The sequence below is a fragment of the Neopsephotus bourkii genome, unplaced genomic scaffold (genome assembly GCF_033783945.1).
Source record: "Neopsephotus bourkii isolate Nb327-2 ecotype Australia unplaced genomic scaffold, CSIRO-AGI_Nbou_v1 NB_360, whole genome shotgun sequence".
Classification (NCBI taxonomy): domain Eukaryota; kingdom Metazoa; phylum Chordata; class Aves; order Psittaciformes; family Psittacidae; genus Neopsephotus; species Neopsephotus bourkii.
In genome coordinates this window covers 1682690-1710366 of record NW_026900866.1, presented here as the reverse complement: position 1 = coordinate 1710366, position 27677 = coordinate 1682690, and the positions used below count along the sequence as shown (strand labels likewise).

Below are 27677 nucleotides of genomic sequence, written 5' to 3'. Positions count from 1 at the left end.
GTGCTTAATATGTGATGCTTAACATTCAAGAAACAATATAACTGCAACTCATTTATTAATGTACAATCTCAAAATGTTAACGCTTGCTCTGTAAAGCCATGCCACAAGGACTGCAAAAAGCTTGCAGTATCCCATGAAGTACATGCGGTATTTTATCAGTGTAAATATGTGTACGATTTTCAAGATTTCTGCTGGGAATACTCCATAACTAAAGTAAGTTTTCCCTTTGGTACTGCAGTAGTTTATGATTTAATTTTTACTGACATTCCACCAGTCATATTATTAGCTTCACAAAATGAAAGTGAAATAATCCTGTATTAATTAAACAGAGCAACTGAATTCCCTCAGTCATCTTATCCTTGGCTGTCTGAGACAGTAATGCATTTCAGCTTCTCTGAAGAAACTTACACTAAAAAAGGAGCTTGGTGTAACAGTGAGATATCCGTACTGAAGTGTGTGCCTGAATTATCTTTAGGGAATAGACCCTTTTTTGTGGGTGATAAGCAATGGGCATGTGTCTCTTTATTATACTCCCCCCCCCCCTTTTGTCAGAAGCTTTGGAAAAGGTGTTTCATCAAGAGAATAATTCTCATTTGTAGCAATGCGAACAGTTTCTGTTCTGTAGAAAGCAGTCATTTAAATACCCATGCCCTTGAAAAGAAAATGAGGAGAAAATATGGAGTATTTATTTGAGAGAGGAGATGAATTGAATGTAGTTCAGCAACAGGGTAAGGCAATTGCTGTTATTTCATGGAGATGTTTTTAATATACTGGAACAGAGCATAGTGGCACAAGCCAAAAGCCCTGTTCTGTGTATTTGTGAATGCACTGTGGAAAAGTTCCAAGGAGCATTCAGAGATTGTGTTACGAGATTTCTTTTTTTTTTCCCTGAGATCAAAACAAGGAGTAATTAATGCTAAATACAGATTGAAGTAGCAGATGGCTTTAAAGTAATAACCTGCTACAGTTTGTTCAACTACGTACAAACAGGTGAGCAGAATTTGGGACTTTGGTAGCGTTTGTTTATTTAACTCATTAGCGGTATCCAGGGATGCACCAAGTGCCTTTCAGTGGGAAGCAGAAAACACGAAAGACCAGTAGACAGTGACAATGTTGTTCTAATGTTGATCTCACTTGTAGCATAGTCAGATTGCATCTGAGTTGTGTTTCTTTAATTAGCGACTGTGAATAAAGGGCAAATCACACATTTGATACTTCAGTGTTTCTTTCCAACTTTAAACAATATGGTATTTTCTAGCTAGACTTTGAATAAGGTGGCATGGTGTATGGCAAATTTCTAGGTAAAGTAATAGGATATTTGTTTTTTAACCGAATTCTCAGCACCTATCAGACTCTTTCATATTCTTGCTCCTTCCCAGGTGGCTTGAGCATGTTGCTCCTTTTGGTAAATACACGTTTAACACAATGTACTAAAGCACCACTGAATCTTACTTCTTTAGTTGCCTTGAGGTAGTTGTGTTTTAAGACTCTGGCCATTTGGATGCCTTGGAATGTCTACAGTATTTAAATGTGAAGATGCTTAAAGATATACTGTTCGGCACACAAGGGAAATTATATGCACACAGAAACATGGAAATGTAGGTGCAGCTCACTAATGTCCCTTGACTGGTACAGGCACTCATGCTGGCTTTTTTCTTCCCCTCTCTGATTCCATTACCACTGTTTTGTATAGACTCCTTGTGGTAAGATTTTGTGCTGTACGATTTGGTAAGTTAGCGCAGGTGTCTGTGTGCATGTCCTTAGTCTACATCCCTTGGTAAAATTCAGTAAATGGATACCTGTTTTGCTTTTCGTTTCCTTTTTCCTACTACTGTTTTCATGTAGCTCTAGAGAAAAAGCTTGAGAAAAATGAAGCTACACTTAGCACCAGTTTATTTCTTGCTGTAATCTCTTTCTCACCTTTTTTTTCCTCCTCCCCACCCCCACCCCCCAAATTGATCAGTAACTGTGAAACCCAACTGCAAGAATGTAGTTGGAATTCCAGGACCCAGTCTGGTGGAGATGACACTTCCAGTCCTGGGGGAAGAAGCCAACTGCTTTGTTTATCAGAATGCAAAGTGCAGCACTGTATTTCTGGTTTCCCAAGAAGCAGCACTGGCAGGGAAGAGAGCCGCTTGCTTGGATGAAAGATGGTTGATAGGAAGGTAATTATGGTTCATAGTGGGAGAAGAAAAATGTGTTATTTGGGGGTATAGAGGGAAGGTAGTGGGGGAGAAGGCAACAAGGTAGGGGAAGCTAATTTGTACATGAAAAGGAGGGCTTACTGAAAGACAGACCATGACAGAAGGAAAGAGACCATCATATTTCAGCACCTGAATATATATAGTCTTAGGAGATAAATGAAAGAAAGTAGAAATCAAACTGATCTGTGCTTGGTAAGTTTCAAAATGGATTAGATGTCATATTTTAAGGAGGGTGTATTCAGGGAACTTAAAGGAAAGAGACCTGAGCAAATTACTCATGTATAGGGGATTCATTATGAGTAATTTTAAAATGAAAACACATACACATTAACAGATTTTAAGTCATTTTAGCATATTGTAAAATAGCAATTTTGGGTATAAATGTATAAACAGACACTCAAAGACACACTCAGTGCAAACAATGTATTTGTATTTTCATGTTTTGCCAATGTGGACATGTAAATCAGTTTGTAGGAACTGTTATTTTGGGTTTATATAGTAATACAGATACCTTTACATAAAGACATCCAAGTTCTGATTTGATTCCCAAATCCATATTTATCAAACTGTTACTTTAAAGGGGATATTATAATACAATAGCATTATTAAATGTCTCTCATTTAAAAATTTGATTAAAAATTGGTTCTTTTTTTTGGTCTCTGATGTTTCTACAGAGTACTTGGATTTTACTCTACATTTCGGAGCTTTATAAATCACTGCTTATGAGTGAATTTACATCTTAATAACAGAGTTCACATTTAACAATACAGACAGCATACTACTACTAGTAATGAAGCTTTTACTACCTTCTTTTGTACAGTAGTCCGAGCTGTAGTTTTGCTGTGTGACTTCAATTCCTAAAGTTACATGTATTTATTTGTAGGAATGCATTCTTTTGTAGGAAGCAGGCCTGGTCTTCATCTAAGATTAAATACATGTCACTAGAATCTCTCCTGTATAAACATACACAAACACGTGTATTGAACTTAAGCATTCTGTAACTGGATTTTGTTGCTGTATTTATTTGATCAAGTGTTGTGGAAGAGATTTGGAGAATGCATTTGCATTCCAATTTATGAATCGTATTAATGCATTCTACGGGTTAGGGTTTTTTTGTGAGCTAAAAGACTGCCATTTTCATCCTGTTAGTGTTCCAGTCACAAAAGATTTTCTTAAGAGTTGAACTGAATTTTAGAAAAATACAGTCTTTTCAGTGGTGTTTTTTTTTAATTCTTTTTTCATCTTACCAGAAATAGCCTGCATATGTTTTCACTGGTAGGGGAAGAAACACTTTGAACCTGGAAAATAAGCAGGGTGTCTTAGTCGTAATATTAAGTAAAACCAGTAGCTTTTCAGAGAAAACAATGTACCCCAGTTCATGACTGATATTTTCAAAAAGGCGTGTGTGCATGTGTTTCAGTGCAAATAGTGTCTCTAAATTTGAGTATGGTCATTTTCACAGAACAAGTTAAATCAGGGACCTTTCATACGACAGAGATAAGCAGCTCTGAGCTGGCTGGAAGTGGTTTGCTGGAGCTGGGCTTGGTGATGTTTAGATACAGGGTTACGTGTGTCATTTCCCTTTCAGTTTGGTAAAATTCCCTTTACAAAACCCCAAACACTGTAGGGGTCTATGGACTCCCCGATTTACTAACACAGACCTACTACAGCACAGTCCCTTATCTTGTTAAAATGAGGCAGGTTCAGTCAGTCCACTCGAATCCCTCCACAGTTAAGGAAGAAATTGAGCAGTTCTGGAGCTTTTCTCTTTGCTTTATCTAAATATATACATCTAAACACCTCAATATTCCCATGGTGCATAAACCTTAAATATACCCATGTTTAGAGATAGCTAACCTGTACATGAATATATATACCCGTATATGAATACATATACCTGCCTATGCTCCCAGTTGCACCCACGCTATTAAGGAATGGATTTGAGTGCTCATTTTGTTAGGAATGCCTGGTTTTTTTTAGTAAGTTAAAAAAAAAAAAGCTTTAAATATTTAAAACGATTATACTTATATGTATTAAAACCGTATTTATATACTCTAGATGTATTTATATATATTATACAGCATAAAACCCCAGCCCACCCCTTCCTCCCCCCACAGCAACTCGCAGGACAATGAAAAGTTGAGTTACCCGGAAACTTCGGCAGGCTGCGCTTGCTGTTTTTATTATGTTTTAAGTTCTCTGGCGCCGGGCCGTTCCAGAGAGGTCGGGAAGGCGCGGTCAGAAGAGCTGAGCCGAGGCTTCTCCCTAACGGCACCACAGTGAAACGCCACCAACACGGGTGACGGCGTCTCAAACTTCATCCTCTATCTCTACGTTTGATCCTTCGACGGGTGAAGCTGGGGAGCATAAAACCGCGCAGTAACGCAAACACACCCGCGAGCTCTGCCCTCCGCCACCACTGCCTCAGGCCGCTCCACACTCGCCCCCCCGCGTCCCCGTCCCCACCCCTATACCTGCCGCGCAGCCCGCGCACCGGGCCACTCTGGCTCCTGATTGGCCGCCTCGTCACCAATGGGACGCTGCCCCGGGCCGCGGGGATTGCATATGTAAAGAACTACTTCATATTCATGAGTGCCCGGCGCGGCTTTAAGCCCTTGATTAGGCGGGCGGGCGAGCTCTGGGTCCCGGCCGGCCGCCGCCGTCTCGCCCCGCCGCGCTCGTGCCAAGCGCTGCGCTCCGCCGCGGAAACTTTGCTTTACGGCGCATGAAGCATGGTCGCCGGGCGCACATGGATTCGGTAGAACTTTGCCTGCCGGAGCCGCTCTCCCTGCACTACGAGGAAGAGTAGGTACCGCTCCCCGCTTTCCCTTATTTCTTAACCCCCCACAGCCATAAAACAGGACAGGCGCACAGGCTGCAGGTATAGAATGCTGAGCCGCCCGGCCCGGTCCGGGGCACTGAGCAGCGGCTGTATGCCGCGGGGGAGGGCGCGGAGCGGTGCTGCTGTGGCCAAGCGGTCGGCCCCGGGGCCGAGCAGGCTTACAGGTGCGCCCGGTCCCCGGTTAGGAGGGAGGGAGCGGCCCGAGCGCGTGGCGATGTGTGTTCGGTACTTCACAGGGGTTCCTCAGCTCTCTGCTTTTCCTTACAAAAGGGAGCAGAATACTTTTGGACGAGGCGCAGTACTTGGCTGGCACTTCCCAGCTACCTTACGGAGTGTTCCCGGTGGGAAGCGTGGCGCCCGAACAAACCCGGGGGGTCGAGCGGCCCCTGAACTTGATTTCAGCCCGCCGCAGGGATTAAATGGGAATATATCACGGGAGCTGTCACCGATTCATTTTTCTTGATGTCGAGCCACTTAACGTAGCCTTCGTATTACGCTGAGTGTGACAGTAACAGCGAAGAAAAAAAACCCAAGCTAATGGTCAGCATCGCCCTAGACGCAATCTGGAAAGGCTGTATTGAGAGGTGACAGTGTATTATAGGTAGATGCCCACTAGCTGTCCTTACTGTCTGCATATTGCACTGCTATTTGTAATTAAGCCAGACATGTAAAGTGAATTGCGGTGGTCATATATTGGTGGAATAATAAAGGAAGTAACAAATAGCCTGCCTGGCAGGAATGCAGTTTGGGAAAAGGGGAGTCAGGGAAACCCACTGTATGTTCCGGGATAAATAAAAGGAAATAAAAACAGGTAGGATGGTCCTCTCAGATGTTGTTTATAGGTCGGTGCACTGTGAGATTGCTATATAATGTAAGATAGCCTTTGTAAATGTAAGAGTGCAATTTCCACAGCTTTTACGAAGTGACACGTTTTTGATAAAATACATAAAAAAGATAAGTTGCCTTTTTTGTGTGTATGTCCATGCTTTCAAACCCCCCCCCCCCACCTCCCCAAAGGAGCTTTCTTGAATTTACCTTCTTACAGCTAATTTGAATGATTAGTTTAGATAAGCCTCTTAGAGTAGATGCATTTAAATGAAATCGGGGCACATGTCTTTTTGGGTCTGGTGCAAGATTCAAACTAATTTTTTTCTTCCTCTTTGGCTGAATTAAAAGTCATCCTAAAACACTCCCAGTATTTTGCCTGAGCATAGGGTTTGGGGCATGTATGAATGAGTGGACACAGAGAAATAACTAAAGCTCAAAAATGTGTCCGCTTCTCTGTTTCAGTTAATAAACCTCAGAGTTTTACATGTTATTAATGTTCATAGTAATTGCATTTTTGCTATATATTGTAACATGCATATGCACGTACGAGAATATAAAATAAATACAGTAGTTCCTTTAGTTCTTATGTTATGGATGAGGGCAGAGAGGATTCAAGCTAAAAATTGCCCGAACATTTTGGGAGTGCACAGACATCTGCCTGTCACTAGTATGCTTTGATTTTAAGGCAGAGCATGTTAAAGAATGCAGTAACTTAAAAGCCAGCTGCAGCCTTGGCGTTTTGCTTTTTCGGCAATAACAGTAACACTAATAATTACTGATAGTTAATAAGCTAACAGATGCAATAAATATATCTGCTCATTTTGACATATGTGTCAGTTTAATCGTTCTAAATGAATCAGTGCGTTCATAACATGAAATCTCCTTCAACCTCTGATTAAAATGTAACGTTCACTGTAGGATTATAGAGTGGACTTAATTTTACTGACTGTTTTAACAGTTGTCACAGCTGTTGGAAAAGAAAAGGCAATTGAAACACTGCAAAAAAAAAGGGGGGGGGGGGCGGAATGAGAACAGGGGTAGTTTAGTGAACTTAAACATGTTCTCCGAATGCCAAACATGGAAAACGCAGGAGATTTGTAACTCCAGAAATCTCCATGCACTATGGGCATTTGCCCTTTGTGGCTCGCTGTATTTCATTAATTTGAACCCTCATCAGTTCCCTTACTTTTGCCATTTCCAAACGTGCAGCAGCGTCTAAACATGAAACCAATTCAGCTGTTACAGTGCCCATGGATCTCCCTCTTACAGTGCAGCTGATAAAACAGATTGCAATAAATAAGGATTGTGTGGGGTGGCTGTAACATACAGAAAGTGGATGTAGGTGTCACATCATGTGAATACTTTAGTGCAGTGATGGTCGGTATATGTATTTTCTTTTTTTCTGTCCATTCTATTCATGTTGCAGCGTGGGAATGTTCTGTTGGGTTACCCTGTCCTGGTTATGTTTGTGTCTGGATGAATATGAGTATGCGTGTATACTCAGCATGTAAAGGTATATATATTTATGTGTGTGTGTGTCTGTGTGCACAAGGCAATTATATACTAAACATAGGAGAGTTTATGTCAGTTTCACGCTTTGACATAGCTTCTAATTCCTGAAGAATTTTCTTTAGGAGTGCCTTTCATTTGTAAAGGGTGGACTGAAGAAGCTTCTTTGTGAAGTGGGAAGCAGCACTTGATTCCACCCCACAGTTTCTCCAGACTGTGGAGATCTTTAAACTCATGCATTCGCCTTAAGAGATAGCTATTTACAGTTGTTATTAAGAAGTAAAGCCCAAAGTTAGCATTAAGTCAGAAGTCTTCAGGCCTCTATACGCAACCCAGGTGTGCAATATGGCATGCAGCCCTGTATTGTGAATCCACCCCCAAATGTGGGTGATTGAACAGGCTCTGCCCGTGTTCTCCCATGGGCTGCAGGCAGGCCCTGGGTCCACTCTTCCCTCTCTGTTTCCAGAGAAGCTTTTTTGGGGTTTGGGAGACTGCTGGCAAGTTTTAAACCCTGCAGGAAGTGTAAGAGGTTTGTGCTGTAATGCCCTTCTGACAGCTTTTCATTTACTGGGGCTTGCCCCTCTTTTAGTGATAGGTGCTCATTTTAATGTGTTTATGGTTGTGCTCTTTTATTTACCCAGCCTGGTGTGTTGCAGCGGTAATTAACCCATGTTATTAGCAAAGCCCTTGTGGATATCCATTAATTCTCTTGAATGGCTGATCAGTTTTTCTCTATATTTCTTTTTGCCTCACATTTTTCCTGAGACAAACTGTCCTTTTCCTTAACAGTCCTTAGGCTTTGAATTTATTTTTCAACTGAGGTAGGTGGAAGGGCACTATCCCCATAGTTCTGTAATAAAGAGTAACTATTGACTTAACAAACTCTTTTCAAAGATGCTAATGGGAAGCAAAACAACTGGGAAGAATCTGCAGGGAACAATTTATTTAATTATTATTTTTCAAAACACATGCTTAGTGATAAGAAAAGAGATAAGGGTTTCCTTAGTCTTTTTATTATTATTAGTTTTTTGTGAGGCTGCATTAGCTGTTGTGAAGATTTCTGTGTTTATATTTTTAATCAGATTTTAACTTAGTTAATTGCACTTTGGGCATTTAAAAGAAATCTTGAGCCTGCAGAAAAATACTTGTGCTTGCACTGCTGTGAAAAGATAAGGGCCGCCTCATTAGCCATCCCTACTTTTGCAATTAATTTCAAATACATGGTGCTATTCATCAAATACAGAAGGTAACTTGTCTGCGATAATATTTAACAATAATTGAAGCCTACTTCGTGTAGAGGAGCTGGAATGTATGATATGTCTATTCTCACAGATGTGCTAGCCCATATACTGTGCTGCTGTTTATGGTATGAAGTGGAATTATGATAGAAAAATAATGATATTAGAGTATGAATTATTTATAAGTGACATGATTATTTATTTTACGGAATGTTTTTAAAGGACTGACCCTTGACCTGCAGAGGGGTTGCTTGCACTCCTGTGGAAGTGTAAGTAGCAATGAAAAAAACCCACTTACCTGAACCTTTCTAAGAGGTATCTCAAATGAGTATTTTTTGCTGAAGATAAGTGAATAGGATAAGTAAGAGGAAAAAAACCCAATGAGGAACTCTTGTTTTTATTGAAGCTTAAAGTAGCCTCTGCCCATAAGATAAGCTTTGCTATGAATCCTTCATCACAGCAAATTCATGGAGGGAAGAAACAACAAAATGTGCATATGAGCCTCACGCTACCAGGATCTCTAGAGGAAATCTGTGATTATGCTGGGCCAGTTTGTTCAGTTTTTCTCTCTTTTACATCTGCTGGCCTTGTATTAAATTGTCATTGTCCTAAAGCACGTGAGAGAGAAATGAATTGCATTTCTCGACATGCTGTGACAGTGAAATATTTAGCCTCTCGGTCTCAAATCATACTCATACGTATGTTTGATAGTGCGGGGATGACACCAGCAGTTGCTGCAGCTTGACATTCCACTTATTACATGTTCTTTTACATTTTGTATATTCTCTTTTACTTTAGGCTCCAGTTAGGTAATCATACATTCGTAGTCACATCAGTAGAAGCATGTGTATACGTGGTTTTGTTTTATATTTTTGTAGGTTATGTGGAAATGTTCTGTCTATGCACAGCGAGTTTTGAGTTTGAATGCATAGATACCCGTGTGTGTGTGTTCCAGATATATAGTGTATTCTTTATGCAGTTTGTGCAATGTACATCTCTTACTGTGTGTATGCACACAGAGATGTATACAGTAAGTATATGCAGAGCTATGTAACTTCCCTCTGTGCAGTTGCTTGTTATAAACCTGCTGCTTTTATGTGCTTATTCTTCTTACCCATGCAAAGAGAGCTGGCCAGCAAAGTAAAGTATTTGCACCTGATTTTATGTCAGATTCTCCATGTAATCTATCATTTTCTGTATTTGTACTCACAGTTTTGATTTTAAAGGATGCTGTTTGTTTGTGGTTATTTTAATATATTAATTTCCTCTTCCGAGTCATTTACATGACTGATATTTATGCACATTCCTGTAAATTTTTGTTGTCAGTCACAGCTTTGTATTTTCAGCTGCGTGTCCTTGGAAACATGGTTATGTTTACACCTAAAGAATATTATTTATTTTTTTTTGGGGGGGGGGGGAGCCTCCTACATATGGTCACTCATATAAATCATGATGTCCTCAGACAATACTATAAAACACGTATTCCTCAGTCCTCCCCCAAAATCCTATAGTGTTGTTTTTGTGGTTGTTTTTTTGCTATGGTTTACTTGTTCAGAAGTAAAAAGGAAACTGAATTATGTACTGCTATTTCAGATACTATTAATTACTTTTAGAGGATTTGGGGTTTGCATTTTCTGTAGCACTTTGGAGAGTAACTTCGATAGATAAGGTAGAACATTGCCTTTTGATGCGTATGTCTAATGAAACGATTTATGTATTTGCTATGTTAGTGTTACAGAAGCTTTAAATCTCTTGGGGTTGTTTGCATAATGCTTGTAATGTTTTTCAACTAATTTGTATTTCCTTCAAACAAAGAAGGGCTTTTCTCTTTGCTATTCCTCAATATAGCAGGATTGCATTAAAGGGAATCTTGTCTCATTTCCAATTATTTCCCTTTTCTAAGAAGCATAGCTTTTTAATCAGGGCATCATTTCTCACTTCTTCTAAAACTGAAATAAAATGTTGTTGTGGTTTTGTTTTTGTTTTGTTGTTTTTTTTGTTTTTTTTTTTCTTCAGCTTCCTAGACTTGCTAGGAAAAGTCTATTGCAAGTCAGAGAGTTACAGGGATTTTCACGGAGTGCAAGACAAGCATATGCTGGTTTTCTTTACTGCTGAATATCTAATTCTTACTGTGGGTCAACATTCTGAATTTGTATGAAATCTAGGTGGAATTTTCTGATTTAGATCAAAATTTACAAGGCAAAAAAAAATCAGAAATATAAATTTTAATTTTTCATGTCACTAACAAAGAACATTAAGCATGGAATTGGAGAAGGGTCTCTATATACTGCAGAAAGTTAGTGTTAATATATTGGGGTGTACGAAATACAGGTTCCTTGGGCCGATTAAGCCATTTATAATATCCTTGTACAGACTTGTGTATGTTTATAATATATATGATAACCTACTGAAATGTGATGAGTTACCTTTGTGCATGTGGGAGGAGTCTGAATATATCCTTTTATCATATATTGAAAATTATATTCCCTTTCCCTGAGTAAAACCTCTTTGCAGAATTTTATGTGGGAGGGCAGATTCTCTTAAAGGCTTGTGTGTTGAAAGCAAACTTTAAGATAAAGTGATTTGAGTTTTTTTTCAGGTTATTGCTCTGTAGGTTAGTGTGGATGTCTCTTACTCCTCTGTATCTTTCCATGTTGCTATAAGTGAAAACAAACCAACCCTGTACATCTCCTTTTCATCATTTTGATTGGAACTACATACCATATGTAATGCGTTTTGGCAGCACTTACCTAGCCAAAGAAAACAAATTAATATTAGCCATGCTGAGGCGTGTCAGAAGTATCACAGATGTGTTGATTCAGCTTTGCTCCATCACACACTCTTTCCTTAAACAACTGGTCAAGCTGTCACAAAACGTAGTGTGGCTACAGCTTGATTCTAATAGGTGTGATCAGAGATTGATGGCTTTGGCAAGTTAGAATGAGAAGATGATATGGAGTTACTGTTGCTTGTTTCGAGTGGCTGCAGAAAAAAGCTGAACAAACAAACAAGTTTAAAGAATAAGTAAATAAAGGGTAAAAATGTAAATAATGAATTATAAGCCAGTCCCCCATCCCCATCCTGTGCCGTCGTCGTGTGTGTGTGTGTGTGTGTGTGTGTGTGTGTGTGTGTGTGTGTGTGTGTGTGTCCCAGCTAGCTAGACATTAAGCAATTTAAAGTCCTGCAGATGTGGAGATCCTGGGAAGTGTAATGAAAAAGTCTGTCTCAGATGTAGTGCTAACTTGTTCCCGAGCATTTCTGAAATTCCTTCCCATATAAAGGTGCCGGTATGGGTGAGGAGAGAAGGAGGTGGCTTGTTTTAGGCAGTCCATCCCTATTCATGTTATTGCTCTTCTTTTTCCCCTTTCCCCCTATTTCTGGTTTTGTTTCTAAAGCTGTTTTTGGAAGAAACACTTGTTTTACTCTCACATGAATATTTTGAAGGAAATACAAGACAGGAAAACATCTAATAAAGAACAAGTTAACAAAATGGCGAAATTATACCCCATTACGTACTCTGAGCTGTGCTCTTAGTATAGGCAGCTACTGGCAGTTTGTCTAATCCTCCATATATTAAAAGGCAAGAGAGAGGAAGGATCAATCCATTTTCTATGTATTCTTTAATTTCTTTTAAAAATATTTTTTTCCTGTCTGCAAGTTGGGTTTGGTTCCTATCTTTCAGGGTAATGAATGCTGGTGTCCTTTTATGTTAAAGTTGGTATTTTCTTGGACCGCGATATGCTCAGTTCACAAATATTTATGCTAAAATAGTTTTCAGAGAAATTAATCCTAAAGTCTCTGAGGCTTTCTTTAGCACAATTATTTTATTTTTTAATAGATATAATTATTTATTTTATTATTAGAAAAAAAATCTGGTAAAAATTAAAACTAAAACCATCTTAAAACCAAAGAGATTCAGAGTGTGTTTCTGACAGAAAGCACGCATGGATTGCCAGCAGAATTAGCTTTGGAGAATGCTAAAATTCTCACATCAAACTGTGGATTTTTTAATTCCTTTTAATTCTTTTCTCACTGTTCTGTGAATGCAGGATTTCCTTTACTAAATCATACTCACTTTTCAAGCAGTGCAATAATTGCCTGGCAGCGTTCTCCTAGCAGCGGTTAACGTAGTGAGATGTTTGGGGCACGAAATGCCATGTCTTTAACCAACTGTTCCTGTTAGCATTAAAGGGGGGTGAGAATCGGATTCCCACTGACTGAGTGAAGCTCACGGCACCCTTGCCGTTGTTCTTGTGGGAGCTGCTTTGGGTCCCAGTTGGTGCTTGGGTGATATTTAAAGAGCCGAGCAGGCACTGACATTAGGATGAATGACACCTGCCCCATCAGTCATCATGCCTCTGTGTCACAGATGGAGAAACAACAATCGGCTGAATTACCCGGCGCTGCACACTTGGCTTAATTCAGCTCATTGTTCCTTGGCAAATCCGGAGGATGGGAATCCAGGCACAAGATGGGCTCAGGTGGTAGCAGGTCCATCAGAGGTGTCCAGCTAAAGGCTCTCGGGGGCTGTGGTGGGAAGAAGCGCTCCACACAGAGAGCTGGAGCTTCAGCTTCTAAAGGAGGCTGTAATTAACCAAGAGCTGGAACTGGGGATTTTCTCCCAGTGTTCAGGAACTTTTCCTTTAGCACAGCCAGGTTAATGTTTAACAGTTTAAATACTGCATTGTAGCTGTCATTGAGAAGCATGGAGGGAGATGCCTGCGCATGTTTCCTATGGCTGTGCAGTAAGCAAAAGCTTCAGAGCCGTGGCCCTTTTCTTATTTCTCAGTAGTTAGCACTGAAAATCCAGTGCCGGAGACACTGAATGAAAAGGGAGAGTTGCTGAGAGGCTTGTTTGGAGAGAGGGAGGAGGGTTTTGAGTTTGTGATAGGTCTTTAAATCTTAATGGCAGAGGAAGGTTGATCATCAGACATCACAGTCATGTTCCAGGCAAAAACAGTAAAGGCATTTAAATGCCTTCAGACACTGTAACTATTTTTCTGTCTTCTTTTCTTTCCTTTTTTATTTCTTTTTCTTGCCCTTTGAAAATCAGAGGCAGTTCCTAGAAGACAGGAGAATTAAAGAAACAAAAAAGCAAATAGAGATTATTTCTCTGCTCTTACATTCTATGTCAGTATGTTTTGAATGCATTTAATCCTACTGCTTCTGTGCTCGTTTCCCAAATAGCATGAGGTGATTACCTGGTGAAATACTGGGATGGAAGTGATTATTCTAACTTCACAAAATTCTTCTGTTTCTTTTTTCCCCTGCTTTTTCATTTCTTCTTTCCCCACATCCCTTTTGTGTTCCGGTGCGACTGTATTTTTGTTGTATGCTAATTCACTGGTACTGTTTTTGTTACAGCTAATGTCAAGCAGAAAACCTGTAGCATGCCAGGAACGGCTCACAATATATTGAAAACACAGCTTATGTTTGATTGTGTGTAAATAACAGTTAGTTAGTTGGGTTAATCTGATAGCCTGGCAGAAAGAGAGGAGCAGTACAAACTGTTTTTAGTAACTGTGATGTTCATACACCTGATAAGATTGAGAGTGCTTTTGAACTACTGATATGCTTTGAAGAAAAGAATAGTCACATCCATTGGCACCGGCTTATCAGGAATGGAGTAAAATGCCAGCACTTTTGCATTATCAAGAGTAAATGTTTTAGACACTTTGGGCCTTTTTTCCATTTAAATTAAATAGCAGGGTGCTTTTGAGTAGACTGTAATGAATGAAAAGATTTATTACCTTTACAAAATTACAGGTGAATACGTTGAGAGAGGAGTCCCTGGAAACAATAACAGCTCTTTCAATAAGTGGCTACATCTGTTCATGCTTTTGGTACAGGAATTCAGTAATTTTATCCTCTTTCGCTCTGTGAAGTGCAGCACCTAACTTACAGCGTGCAGTTCTTCGTAGTGTAACATGCTTGTGCATTAATTTACTGACAACACGTTTGATATTCAGGGCATAACATAGCTGTTCATAAAATCATGTTTGATCACTTACTAGTATGTCCTCTGCCTTCAGTTGCTGTGTATTGTCGTGTTTGAAAAAGAATATATCTTGGATTCTTTGCTGGGAAGGCAAGGTATGATTCATCGTTAACTTCCCCCAGCAGGCATGAAGCATGCTCGGATACACTATTACATTCTCAAAGTTTGCTGATTATGGTTTTTTTATCTTTTCAGAATTCCAGGTTCTTTTTCTTTCATGTGCATACAGTTAATTTTGGGATATTCAAATTTGATGAATGATAGTGCTAGAGCAGATTTGATTGATTTTGGATGATTATTGATTGCTGCCAATGAGATCACTGGGACACTGTGAAATCAATGGTATGTGATTAAACCAAGGCACTGCTGTTCTCTACATTAGGCAGCAGTTAGGTATTTAGGAGCTGAACATTCACAAGCTATAAATTGAGAAAATGTTCAGATTTAAATAGTCCTTTGTTTGGCATTTACTCACCAAAATATGTTTCTTGGGAAAGTTAGCTTTCCCAAGTGCAGGCATTCAGTAAAGGAAAGGTCATTGATTTAAGGTTTATTAAGTTTTAGCTAAAAACAACTAGCTCCATTTGGGTGTAAAATAATTTAAGTACATCCTGCAGGAAAACTTCATGCTTTAGAGCTGTTGCTCAAAGGTTTTATTCTTCTATGAAGATGTCAACTGAAAATATAAAAATGCATTGCTGAAAATGTAATGGTTTAAAGATTCAAACGGAAATAAAAATTCCTGCCTGGGGAAAGCACTATAATCAAACTAAAGTAGTCTTAAATGTGTTTTATTTTTTGTGGAGGCCATACTTGAAGATAGCGCTCCAAGGCAGCAGGTAGCGAGGTTTGTAGGGAATGCCAATTCTTCTTTCTTTATTTATCTTATTCTCCCCCACAGACGATGATAGCCTGGGCTTTGGAATCAGCAATACAATTCTATACTAATACTAGACAATATGTAAGCTGCTGCCGCTTCTGAAACGAAGTATCCTGGCATTTAAGTCAACTTTAGAATCTGGCAAAAACCCCATCTGGCACTATCAAAATCCGGCTTCTGAAGCGTTTTTATTTCTAAGAGCTTTTTATGTCTTTTTTTGTCTTTGTAGCATATATAAATTTCTGAGGAGCAGTGGCCTGGTTGTACACTTGATGGATGAGTGGGGCGGGACTTTTTCTCCCTCCTCCTCCTGCTTTTTTTCCTCCTGATTCTTAAAAATGTGTGATTCTTGTGCATTAGGTAATGCTGGAACAGGAATGCTGCAGATGTAGCTGTTTGACAAAATTACTGTGGGGTTTGGGTACCATTGTTAGATAATTTAGCAGAGATTTTCCAAGGTATGAAGGACAGCTTTCTGCTAAGCTCTTAACATCTGTCTTAAGATCTCTTTCCTTTTTACTGATGGTGGCAGGATTTAAAATTACATGGGACAAATGCCATTGATTTTAGTAGATTTTGTATCATTCCCTATAATTGATTTTAAAAATGAATGATTTGGTAGTATTTTAAATGGAAACAATGGAAAAATGGAGCTTGTGTTCAAGGATTCACTGCCAGGATGTGACATTCGTACCAGTATGGAGTTGCCTAAGGGAATGTGGCCAGGAAATACCAAGACTACCCCATAATATTTTCTGTGGGAGCTTAAAAGCAGTGCTGGCATTGTGCCAGTTTGGTCTTGTTTTGACTAAAGAGATAGAAATCCTTCAGCTGGAGATGGTAAGACAAAGTGAGACTGACCCCTTTTTTCCCCCTTAGTTTTACATCTGAATTGCAAGAGGGCTTGGAATGCTGAATTTACATAAAGATTGATTGGTCTTGATTTGTTTCTGCTGATGGGTTTGGGATGACAAGCTGTAACGTGGACTACCTGTGTCTGCTGGATCTGTATTGTCTTCCTATATAGGCAGAAACAACTTGGTGTTCCATGCAGAATGAAAAAGTCACAAAGGATGGTCGTGGTCATTCAGCACGTCTTTTCCTATAAGATGCAAAATAAATTTTAATAGATGGAGAATTGCCTTTACTGGCCTCCAACCAGCCTTTTATTTATGAACAGGTTCATACAGCTTTTAAGATACACAGAGAGTTGGCTCTTGGACAGAAAACATTTTTCTACTTTCTCTTTTGTTGAAAGAAATAGGCTGGGATGGTGTAACAGGATAAAGGGGACAGTTCACTTTCCAAATATTCTGACGTTTCTTTGTGCTGTTCTAGTCATATAAAGAGTACCTTAAAGCAGGTGTAAAAAGTAGTATGTCCTGCCCTCCATTTTAGAGATTTTCTAGTGCAAAACTTTGCTGTAGATGACAGTGCCTACATCTGAGTGTATGAATCAGTAAAGTTGCATGTCATTTCTACCTGTGATCTCAATGCAGTATGCATCAATGTGTTTGTCAAACAAAGGAGTTCAACTGTCACTCGTTTTCTTTTCCTTGATTTTCTTACTCTCTTTGGATAATGATCACTATGTAGCTCCAGACCTAGTCTTTTTATCACAGATTACCTTTCTGTCTTTGGTAACGCATTCAGTCTTCTGTATAAATGAAGCCATTGGTGTGTTTTACTGCTGGGATCAATGGGAAGCAGATCTGACTTTATGGCTTTTTTTTTTTTTTTTCTTGAATGTGTAGATCAGCATTGCAATTAAAAACAAACCCCCCCAAAAACCACAACCCCCCTGTTTTCTACAACAGTAATATCTAAGTTTCATATGCAAACATGTTAAAGGCAGTTTAATGTAAATTCGCAGCAGCCTGTTTCTGTAAATGCTCACAGAAAAGATGCTTTACCAACATTCAGTACTTCCTTTAGAACAAAGCCCATTATTTTCTTAGGCACAAAGGAAAAGGTGAGTTACACAGCATATATTTGTAAAGGTTGCGTCCGTGACATTTGTCGTTAAGATTTGCTCTCTGGAGAAGAACTCCTCAGCATAAGGACTAAATACAAGCATTGCACTAAAACCCTGATGTTAAGTCAGGAGTAGCAGAGTAAGGAGAAGGAGGCATGTGTGTCAGCCCTTCCCTTGTACAATTCTTGCATAGCAGTTGGGGTTTAGTTTCCACTTTAATGGCTGGGTTTTCATTGGAGCTGCTGAGGGTTGTCTCGGAGCAGCACAAACCACAACCCATCAGCAGGCTGCTGGTCAGCAGCAGGTGTGAGCAACATAAAACAGGATTAGCGCTGAACCAGAGTGTGCACTAAAAACAGAACCCCTGCCTCAGTTTTACAAGGGCAGTGAGATAGGAGCACTCTTGTGGTGTTTACTAAACTGTGTTCAGTGGACTATGTAAATGGCTCTGCTTAGCTGCAGAGGAATAAGCACAAGAGCTGAGATTTTTAAAGACACTTCTTACTTCTTTAAGAGCAGTGTTAAACCAGAGGCATAGAGGCAAATGTCAAAGGCGTTCACAGAGTTTAGTGCTTCGGGTTTTGCAGCAGAGGGGAGGATGAAATGTCAGCATTTAGTGTTTAATTTGTTTGGTCACTGACATAGCAGAGCAGATAGAATGTATTGTCTTTTTGAAATTACACCATTATGATTTAGGGTTTAATGTCTGCTTATTTCTTGTGTACACATTTCCTTTGAAAAGGAGTTTTTCCATTCCTTTGCATTTGCGTATTTGGGAGCTTTTAATGCCATGTGTTTATTACATCTGTTACAGTCAACATCAATATCTGCTCTCGCTTACTGCTCAGTATTAAAAGTAAGTGGGATACATTTGCAATGGAAGCAGAATTTACTTGTTGTTATATATTGGGATTGTTTATATGCTACTTCCATTTCCCTGCTTTTATTAGTGTATTACCTGACTGGAGAAATTTTCACATTTGAAATGTTCATGTTTTAGGTAAAGATGTGTTTAAGTTGACATAATTTTCATACATATTGTGTGTATTTATACTAACATGAGGATTTGTTTTACTGGGTTGGTTTCCCACCCCCTCTTCCTGTCCCATTTCTTGGATGAGACTTTGAAATAAAGGTTAGTATCTATCAGGCTGCATTTATACAATAGATGTGGTTAGATTTTAATACAGCCCAAACCAGAAAAAAAACCCCAAACAAAGCCAAACACACAGCCAACAACAAAAAAAGCCCCAAAACAAACAAACCCCCCCCAACAAATTCCCTTTCTCCAAATCCCCCCAAAACCAAAACCCCAGCCCCACAAAAAAACACAGCTTGTTTACAGTCTCAGCTCTAGCAAAACTCATTGGCTCTTCTGTTCACAGACCTCAAATGCAAATCTGATCTTTTAAAAAATCAACTTCATGGCGTTTATATCAAGTCCGGTTTAACTATAATTATGTTGTCTTTGCTGTAATGCTCTCATGGGATTGGGATTGACAGTTACTTTCCTTCTATAACAGAATAAAGTTGTTTTGCTTTTTGGCTGTGGGATTTTTCTTGCCATTCAGCAGCAACTCCTTGCAAATTACCAGATCATAGACAGGAGTTTAGCTATGCATAATTTTGTTACTGGAATGCCTTTATGAACAGTAGCTGCGTTTATAAGGTCCAGTTCCTGTCTCCGCAGCCACCTGTGCAGCCCAACTCCTTTTGCTGTCAAAATGTCCCTATACACCTCTTTAGAGATAATAGGTCTGATTTTTGTGGGGATACTGTGGGCTTCAGATGATGAGGATTTTTGCTTGTGCATGGTGTCAACAAAGCAATGGTAAGCATGACACAAGATCGCATTCAAAGTTTGCATTTAAAGTTAAAAAGCATTGAACAGGTTTGTGAGCAAAAAATAGTCAAGAATTAATACAGTTTCTAAAATACCTTGAATAATCACATCACCATATTAATTAGTGGATTTATTAAATCCATTAAAACCAATTATTTAAAAATAATACCTAAACTGTGAAAATATGTCCAAGCCGGAAAGAACTTTGTAACAGTCTTGTGGCCTTACACTGATTTCATTCTTTCTTCCCCCTTTTTTTCCCCCACATACAGTTACCTGCACAAATAATTCAAATGCTAAGAATATACATGACCAGTTTCAACCATGGGTTTTGCTACTGAAAACAGGACTCATTTTTCATTGTACTAACTTACAATCAGTAGTGAAACGAGCTTATCCATATAATACAACACACTGTTTGAATCTCAGTTTGGTTCTATGACTGCAGCTCCAATAGGGTGTGTGTGTTCCTGTTGTGACAACCTGGCAGCGGATCAGAAGTTTATTTTTAAAGAGGGTGTTCCCTGTGTGTTCAGAGTTCTGTTCCTTTATTGTTGTTGAGAAAATAGCTTGTATCATCATAATGAAATCATGACTTGTGATAGCATTTGTAATCTGACTGTAAAGTGTATTGCTTTTACCTTCTCTCTGTAATGGTGTAAACTAGTTACTATACCTTGAAACTCTCTTCTGGAGCAGATAGTGCATAGTTCACCATTTCTAGAAGTTGTTGGTACCAAAATCTATAGCATAGTTTTGTCCGTTTGCATGTATGATCCCTGGATTCACTCACCTTTTTTTGTTTTACTTCCTCTTTTTTTATATAAGACCACGAAGTTCAGGATTTTCAGTTACGACATATAAGCATACAGAAGCTGTGCTGCTTATCCAAAGTTTGTCTGAAGTGCTTAATCTCTTTGGCCTCAGAATCACTCTGGGCACCCTGTGAAAGCAGTCTGTCCCTTGAGGTATGCTGTCATACCTGGCTTCTGCCAGGTCAGAAATAAACAAGAATAAACTTTTTTCATAATGGTGCTGTGTCTTCTCCCTCGACCAGATGAAACTAGATACTGTATTATATGTTTATTATTATCTGGGTACCTACTGAGCGTGTTTAAATCCCTGAAGAGGAAAGTTCCTGTTTCAGGCTTTAGTTGCTGGTTTTGACCAGTCCTCATTTACCCATACCGGTTTATTTACGATCGGGTTTTGTTCCAGTTATACCAGTATGCTTGGAGAGAGAAGACATGTCCTGACTTACACTTTTTCTTTTACCTTCAACATTGTGTAATTGCTCATTCTGATTAAAAAAGAAAAGCTATTCTGACTCAGTAGTTGAGCATAATTGTAAATCAATTCCGTATGATTTACCCTGTTAGTATTTCTGTTATGGTAGTACATAGAGACCCCAGTCATCCTACTATGGTGTAGATATATAGGTAGTTCCTATTTGAGAGCTTTGATGACTACAAATGCAAGCAGTTCATGAAAGATGCAGAAAAGGGCAAATCATACTTGTTAGTCTGGCAAGTGTGTGTGTAAAATCTGTGTGGTTTTGTATTTTTCATTTACAATAAAAGTCGTAACTTCAGGCTGACAAGGAAGCCGATTGTTTTATTTAGATCAGCACAAATGTACCGGTTTGAAGGAGAGGTGGGTGGTTTCCTCTGTGTCAGCTCAGAGAAGGTGCATTTAATGGAAAGGAGGTAGAGTGAAAAGCGCTGTGAAAAGGGAGATGGACAGAGTAGGGAGCAATGTAGGTTGCTGTTGTTGGCATAGCACGAGTGAGAGAAGAGAAACAAATTAGACAGTATAGTATTGCGTCTTGTATCTAACTGACTGCATACATTTAATACCTCTTTCAATGTGATTTTTGTAAGTTGCCCTTGAAGCAGTGATTTCAATTAATACACTGAATCAGTTGTCTGCTGGTTTGAGAAGTGTGTGAAGTTAATCACTTCTGCTCATTTGGAAAACAATACATTCTGGGTAAAAAGAGAAACTTCTAACGGTACAGTGACACTGATGCCCTTGTACCACAGGTATGTCAGGTGTGTTCTTGCTGAAAGCCCATTACAGCTTTTTCTTACTGTGTTTTGCCCAGCATTCCAGATAGGAAAGCTACATGTTAAAATGTTAATTTTTTGCAGTTGAAGAAAGACTCAGCTTTTGTTGGTATTTCCCCTAAAACTATAACATCATTTGTAATAAACTGTTAGTTTTGTAGATCTCCTCAAATGGGAAGCAGAAGAAATTCAGTCAAGGAACATACTATACAGATGGAAATTGGGGATTTTAATCTAAAAACACTGACCAGGTACCAGAAGACATATAGATTTATACATTAAAAAAATAGAACAGTTACCTGCGAAAGGGTAGAGGCATTTGGAAACGGAATCAAAATGTTCATGAAGTAATGAGTTTAAGATATTTATAAGATTTCAGTCATTTACTGTTTTATGAACACCACTCAGAGTTTGCTGGAGAATCGAGATGGACTTTCCTTCTTTAAGTGCAGAGAGAGAAACACTTCTTACATGCTCTTAAGTAAATTGCATTTTGAGTTAAAAAGCAAATAAGCATCTAGTCACTTACTTAACTAATTCGTATCGTATTGTATATAAAGGGTGGTTTTTGTTTTTTTTTGTTTTGTTTTGTTTCCTCTCTCTGCATACTGCTTTCTGCTGCACTGATGCTAATGTACCTGGAAGGGAAAGGCTGAGGCAGGCAGCGTCAGACAGGGCGGTCTGCCATCTGTCCCACCTGCTGCATTCATGTGTCCATCTGGTTACTGCAATAGCTCATTGCAGGCCTCCACAGAACATTCAGGCTCAAAAGAAGGCAGTGTGAATTATTTAGGTAGCTAGTGTAAATAAAGAGAGGGGGAGAGGAGCGAAGGAAAGGGGGGTGGGATGTGAGAACGGAGAAAGCGCTCTCTTAGTCCTAGATGCTTTGGTATGTGTTAATGCTTGAGAGCGTTTGATTTGCATATAAATTTAGATGTATAGATCATTGTGAAGATTACAAGCCAATGAGTTTTATCTAGATTTAGATAGCTCTTAGCCTGGTTTGCACATAAAATATAGCCAGTTTCAGGAGGAGAATCTTTGGGGATTTTAAACCTAAGTGAAATTGATGAAATGTAATGCTTTTAGGTTTTAATTTAGCAGAAATAAAATATTTCCTTTAAGGGCTTTCTGTGACCTTTGTTAGCCAAGAATTTATAACTACTTTGCATAGTAGGTGCTTCACACACATTCTGTGGTTTTGATTTGATTATAGTTAGTTACATTTTTAGTCTTAAGAGCAAAAGCGGTTGACAAATGTGTTCCTCTTTCCTCTCATGTTTATCAGGTGAAGATTAAATCCAGTCACCAAACAAATAATTTTCCAGCTGTCAGTGTATATATTATTGCACAGGCAAATACATATATATGCTTTTCTGCCTCCATAAATGTACATAGAACACTGAAATCTTTTTAGGTATTTTTAATGGGGGTGAGCAAAAAGAATTTCATAATATTACAGTGGCCTTGAAAAAACAAATAGGTTTATTATAAAGTTGCTTGTTTGGATTTCAAAATGACCACCAGAAGGTTTAGACAAAGGTAGGTTATTTATTGCTAAAATGGAATTGTATTTAGTAAAGGTAAAAGTCATCAGTGATAGATTTGAGCATTGCATTATTCTGTTGTAAACATTTTAATGGTATTGTGCCTGACTTTCTTAATGTGTGAAATATTAGTCCAGTGTCGTGTCTAAAACCAAATGAAAGATTGGCTTCATATTTTGATATATTCTGATGTCAGAGTCATCTTGCTTTCAAATTCCAAATGCCACTTTCCTGGGCCAATAAATAAACCCAGGATCATCTTACAAGGAATCCTTGAAATTGTGGGAGGGTTTTGTATCATTGTTTTGCCTGGCTTTAGATCTGCAGAAGAAAGGGACATAGCATCTTGAAATCCCAACAGCCTGGCTACTTCTGTCAGATTTGCATGAAATTCAGCTGCAGCCTTCAAAGGGATTTGAGTGGATTGGATTCTTTAAGGTTAGTCCATGTCAAACCTATTAAGTTCAATTCATATGCAAAACCCTTTTTAGGCTTTTTTTTGTAAGCCAGTAAGGCTCTAGCTACTATTAAGGTGACATCGTGTACTTGCCATAGAACACCCCTGGTAATGGATCACCCTATTGGCAAGTGTAACTGACCAATAATCCACTTTGTCATCTTTCAGAGTAAAAGGTTCTGTGTCTTGTGTCTTCCTCAGATTGAAGAGGTTTTTGTTTGCAAAAGTTGAGACCCTGGAAACTACTTAAAAGTATCTGAGTCAATGGGAATATTCATCTTCCATCTCAAATGGGGTCCTTGAATCTACGTGATCCCCTCATTAAATGAAGATTAAGTTAACCTATGAAAGTAACTTAAACTCTATGTTTTTAATTTTCCATGTCTGAGTTCTCATTTTTCATGTAGATTGACATAAGTGATTTTTAGGAGTACAGTGTATGTTCTGTAGTGAATCAGAAAAAAATAGCGGGGGGGGAATGATTATACTATTTTATGGTGTATAAAAGGGTTAGTGGCTACTTCAGAACTGCAAGGACATGGGTTTCAAAAGAAGAATTTAATTTTCCATTTAAAAGCCAATAGAAGGAATTCTGTGCATCTCAGATATTTAGGCCAAAGGAGTATCAAATGAAGACACTTTATCAATTAGATACTGTCAGAGTAAATGGATGTTAGTAGGAATTTGGGTTAAGTAAGCAACGCCCATCCTTCTCTGAGGTTACTTCTCACCCAGGAGTTTTATGCCCTAGATGAGGTCTGCAAGATTTGCCCTTCATTTTGCGATTCGCTATGTATTGTTGCACTTTGGTTTGACCATTGCCTAGGTTTTTATAAAATATAAATACTGCATAACCAGGTGAGCTGAATCTTGAAAGCAATTGTATGTTTACTGCATGAAATCAAATTTGATCCACTTCTACAGTGGCTGTGCTGGCACCTTGATCTTCAGTTGTGTTCTGATGGCACCCAAACTCACTGAGTTTTCCTCAGTTTTCAACGTGTGTGAAGTAGTGTCTATACTTTTCCTCCATTGCAGTGTTGGGACTTCACACTTCATGCTTAAGGAAAGCACTGCTTTCGGTTATGCTTTTTGGATCAAAAATGGCTGATTTGTGTGTACTGGTTGAGGACAGAATCTTCATTTCACTTAAGGGTCCAGCTGCTCCATGTCTTTTAAAAATATACATAAATAAGAACAGGAAAAAAAGTACTTATTTCCACTGTTTAAATTCCAGGGAAAGAAGCAAGCATCCCATGACGTATGCTTCATGTTTAGAATGCTCTTTTTTTTCTAATGAAAGCTGAATCAGCTGCTTCTTAAAGGAAACACTATTTTGCTGAGACTTGATTCTGCAAAGCTTGCATGCATAAGACACTTGATACAGGTAGTAAATTTCTTGGTTAAGTATATGGAGGGAGGGGCTAGTGGATAATAAACCCTTTCCAATTGTCCTGGTTCACTTGCATCTTGTACAACAAATACGTAGGTTTTCCAAATATAGAAGAGAATAAGATTAATAAGTACTGTAACTGTTCTGTGTTTGCCTTTCTTTGTCTTTAAGTGTTCAACATCGATGTAAAGAACTGAAGTTTCTCTGACTGATGCTCAGAATCCTTTGTTGTATTTCATGACCTCTGATAGTAATTCTTTTAAAATATTACCTAAACCAGGAATGTTTTAACAGGTAAAAGATACATGTAGGACATGGAATTTTGTATTTGTGTATAAATTAATAATTGTGCATCTAAGCATTCTTCATTGATAACACTTAAGGCATTCAGTGTTGTGCAAAGCTTGCAACTTGTAATACTGATACCTTGTAGTATTAATATGCCTGTTTTACAGCATTATTAATTATATGGGCTAAGTAGCAAATACTAGCATTTATGTTGTTATTTGATACCATTCCATAAAGCATGCTGTTTTCCTGCTTCTAGGTTAGTTAATTGTGGTGTTACATGCATTTTTCATGTGTTTAGTGTTTAGGGAGGTAAAGTTAGTGTTTTGCTGAGTGAGTAAAGAAAAAGGATGTCTAGATGTGTGAATTCCCTTTGCTTTGGCACCCACAATTTTGTTGTTGAGAATATTGTGAATATCTCATTGAAGAGTATAGTCATGTAGCCAGAATTACGTATCTGTTTTATCTGGTGGAGTGGTTCTCCTGGCAAAAGGGTAATTTGCATTCATATTTCTTTCGAGTGATGGAATAGATACAAAAAGCCTGTATTGATGCTCCTAACCTCAAGTGAAAAATAACAAATCTGCCTAAAATTTGTTGGGATAAACAACTTTGTATTCTAGTAGCGTAAACAGGTAGTCGTTCTTGTTCTTATTTATACTTGTTGGCAGTCCCTGAATGGGAAGTAGGATGGGAGGAGCAGAGCAGAGAGAGAAATGTTAAATGCCAGAGAGGTTAAATCGCTTCAGTGACAGATTGTCTCCAGAAAGGCACTGAGTTGTTTTAAGGGTTAGTTTGGGAAAACCCAAATTGAACCCAATTCTCTACTGTTCATATATTGCATTGCTAGTGTTGCTGGTCACTTATATTTTGTAAAAACAGAATTTACTTCCAAAAATGTTTAGAAAGCATTGGGGAGGTTTTAAAAAGCCAAGCAAAAACCCTTCAGTTTCATCAGCTGCAGAAATGGTTGGAGTTTAACTATGTTATTTTATTGTAATTATAAAAAGTAGGCAAGATTTTACTCTTGCATTATGATCATTGCAAAACACAGAAGAAATATCAATCAGGAATCTAAAGAGAGATGCAGTTCCTCAGTCAAAACCTGTGCCAGTTTTTAAACAAGTCTGTGTTCCTGGTGGAGATCTGTCATTGCAGCAGTGTAGTTCTTATAGGAAGAATATTGCATCCTATCAGCCAGCCTTAAAACATTTTCCTTTGGAAAGCCTCACCATATGAGCTGGGATTCCAGGAGGATGTGTGCGCAGTCCCTCTTCAGACAGAATGCGCTCAATCTGTTTCAGACGAGTTCCCTGAAAGATGGGTTAAATCAACTGATTGAGCTGATTTTCTCTCTTGAGGTGATATTTTATTTATATGATAAAATGCTTGCAAAGTGATTAATTTGTCAGGGGAACATCTTGTTACTGTAAATTTGCCGAATGTGTAATAAAATTGCCATAACACAGATGGGAAAATGAAGATCTTTTAAAATGAAATAACTGAGCAGTCTGCCTACATTTTCAGCACTTAACATTAACTTAGTTGGATTTCTTTGGCGTTTTTACCCCTGGAAGGATGCAGGCTGTGGAAGATTTGTAGCAAGGGGTTTGTATGTGAACTGGGTGGAGGGAACAGAAATGGCCTGCAGTTTTCCGTCTGCTTCAGAAGGGACTGATAGATTTATTAAATTACTGCCAGCATTCCTTGATTGAGTGAATTTTTAGAGATTGAAATATACAGGTCAGATACTCCTTCCCAGTAGCAGGGAATTAAAGAGAAGGGGACCTTTGGGGGCAAGTACCTCAAGTCAGTACATGAAAAAGTGCTTTTGTGGATGGTTGCTTTCAGATGATAGCTAAACAGTGTAATATACTTCTTTGTCTTTATAGCAATCTCTTGCTGTATGCAATATAACTTAGATTATATAGGAAAATCCTTGAAAAGGCACAAGGAAGGGATACCTTCCCTGTCTCTTGAGTTGCAATGTGTAATAACTGAAAATAGCATTAGTGAAGGAACAGTGCCTTTTATTCATACGTATTACTACTGCCTGTCCATCTGTCCACAGGAATGAGCCACTTAATCATGCTTTTGCTTTTTTTCCTTTCAACTTAAAGAATTATGAAAGGAAAACTCAGTTTTTTGTGTCCTTTTATGACAGGTAGACTGTAGACTGTGGTCATTTGGATTAAAAACATATCCATCACCACAAGCTGTCAGGTTATTATTATGTCTTCTTTGAATATATGAATTCTGTCCCTACATGCTGGAAGTCTAAGAATGGGAACTTTTTATATAAATAATTATCCTAGTAGTGATGTACTGCATACTGTTGCCATATTTTTCCACTTTTACAGCATTCTTGGCCTTATCACCCATAACATAAATCTTAGGCTCTCATATTTAATACAACCTGTAGGATAACCATTCCTGTGTAATGTACAGTCAGCCAATCCCACATCATCACTGGGCTATAATTATCTGTTGTCCTGTGATGGATTTTACAGTATGCGTGAAGCAGCCATCCAGGGGTAGATGAGAGTGACCTCCTTTAGGTGTTTATGCTGATCTCCACAAACACCCTCAGTTTTTTAAGCTTCCACCTA

The 27677-nt window shown here is 38.7% G+C and overlaps 1 protein-coding gene across 24 annotated transcripts in view; it reads left to right on the top strand.

The window, feature by feature from the left end:
• ESRRG (estrogen related receptor gamma) overlaps positions 1 to 27677 on the top strand; it is a 405523-nt gene that overhangs the window by 235953 nt on the left and 141893 nt on the right. The window contains exon 1 of one of the 24 annotated variants that reach the window (XM_061348555.1): positions 4771 to 5009. The exons of 22 other annotated variants lie outside the window; for them this stretch is intronic. In XM_061348555.1, the coding sequence (XP_061204539.1) occupies positions 4930 to 5009 (80 nt within the window). In that variant the 5' untranslated portion in view covers positions 4771 to 4929. Of the gene's footprint in view, positions 1 to 4770; positions 5014 to 27677 lie in introns of those variants that run through there. One more of the 24 variants, XM_061348567.1, reaches the window with a different exon arrangement.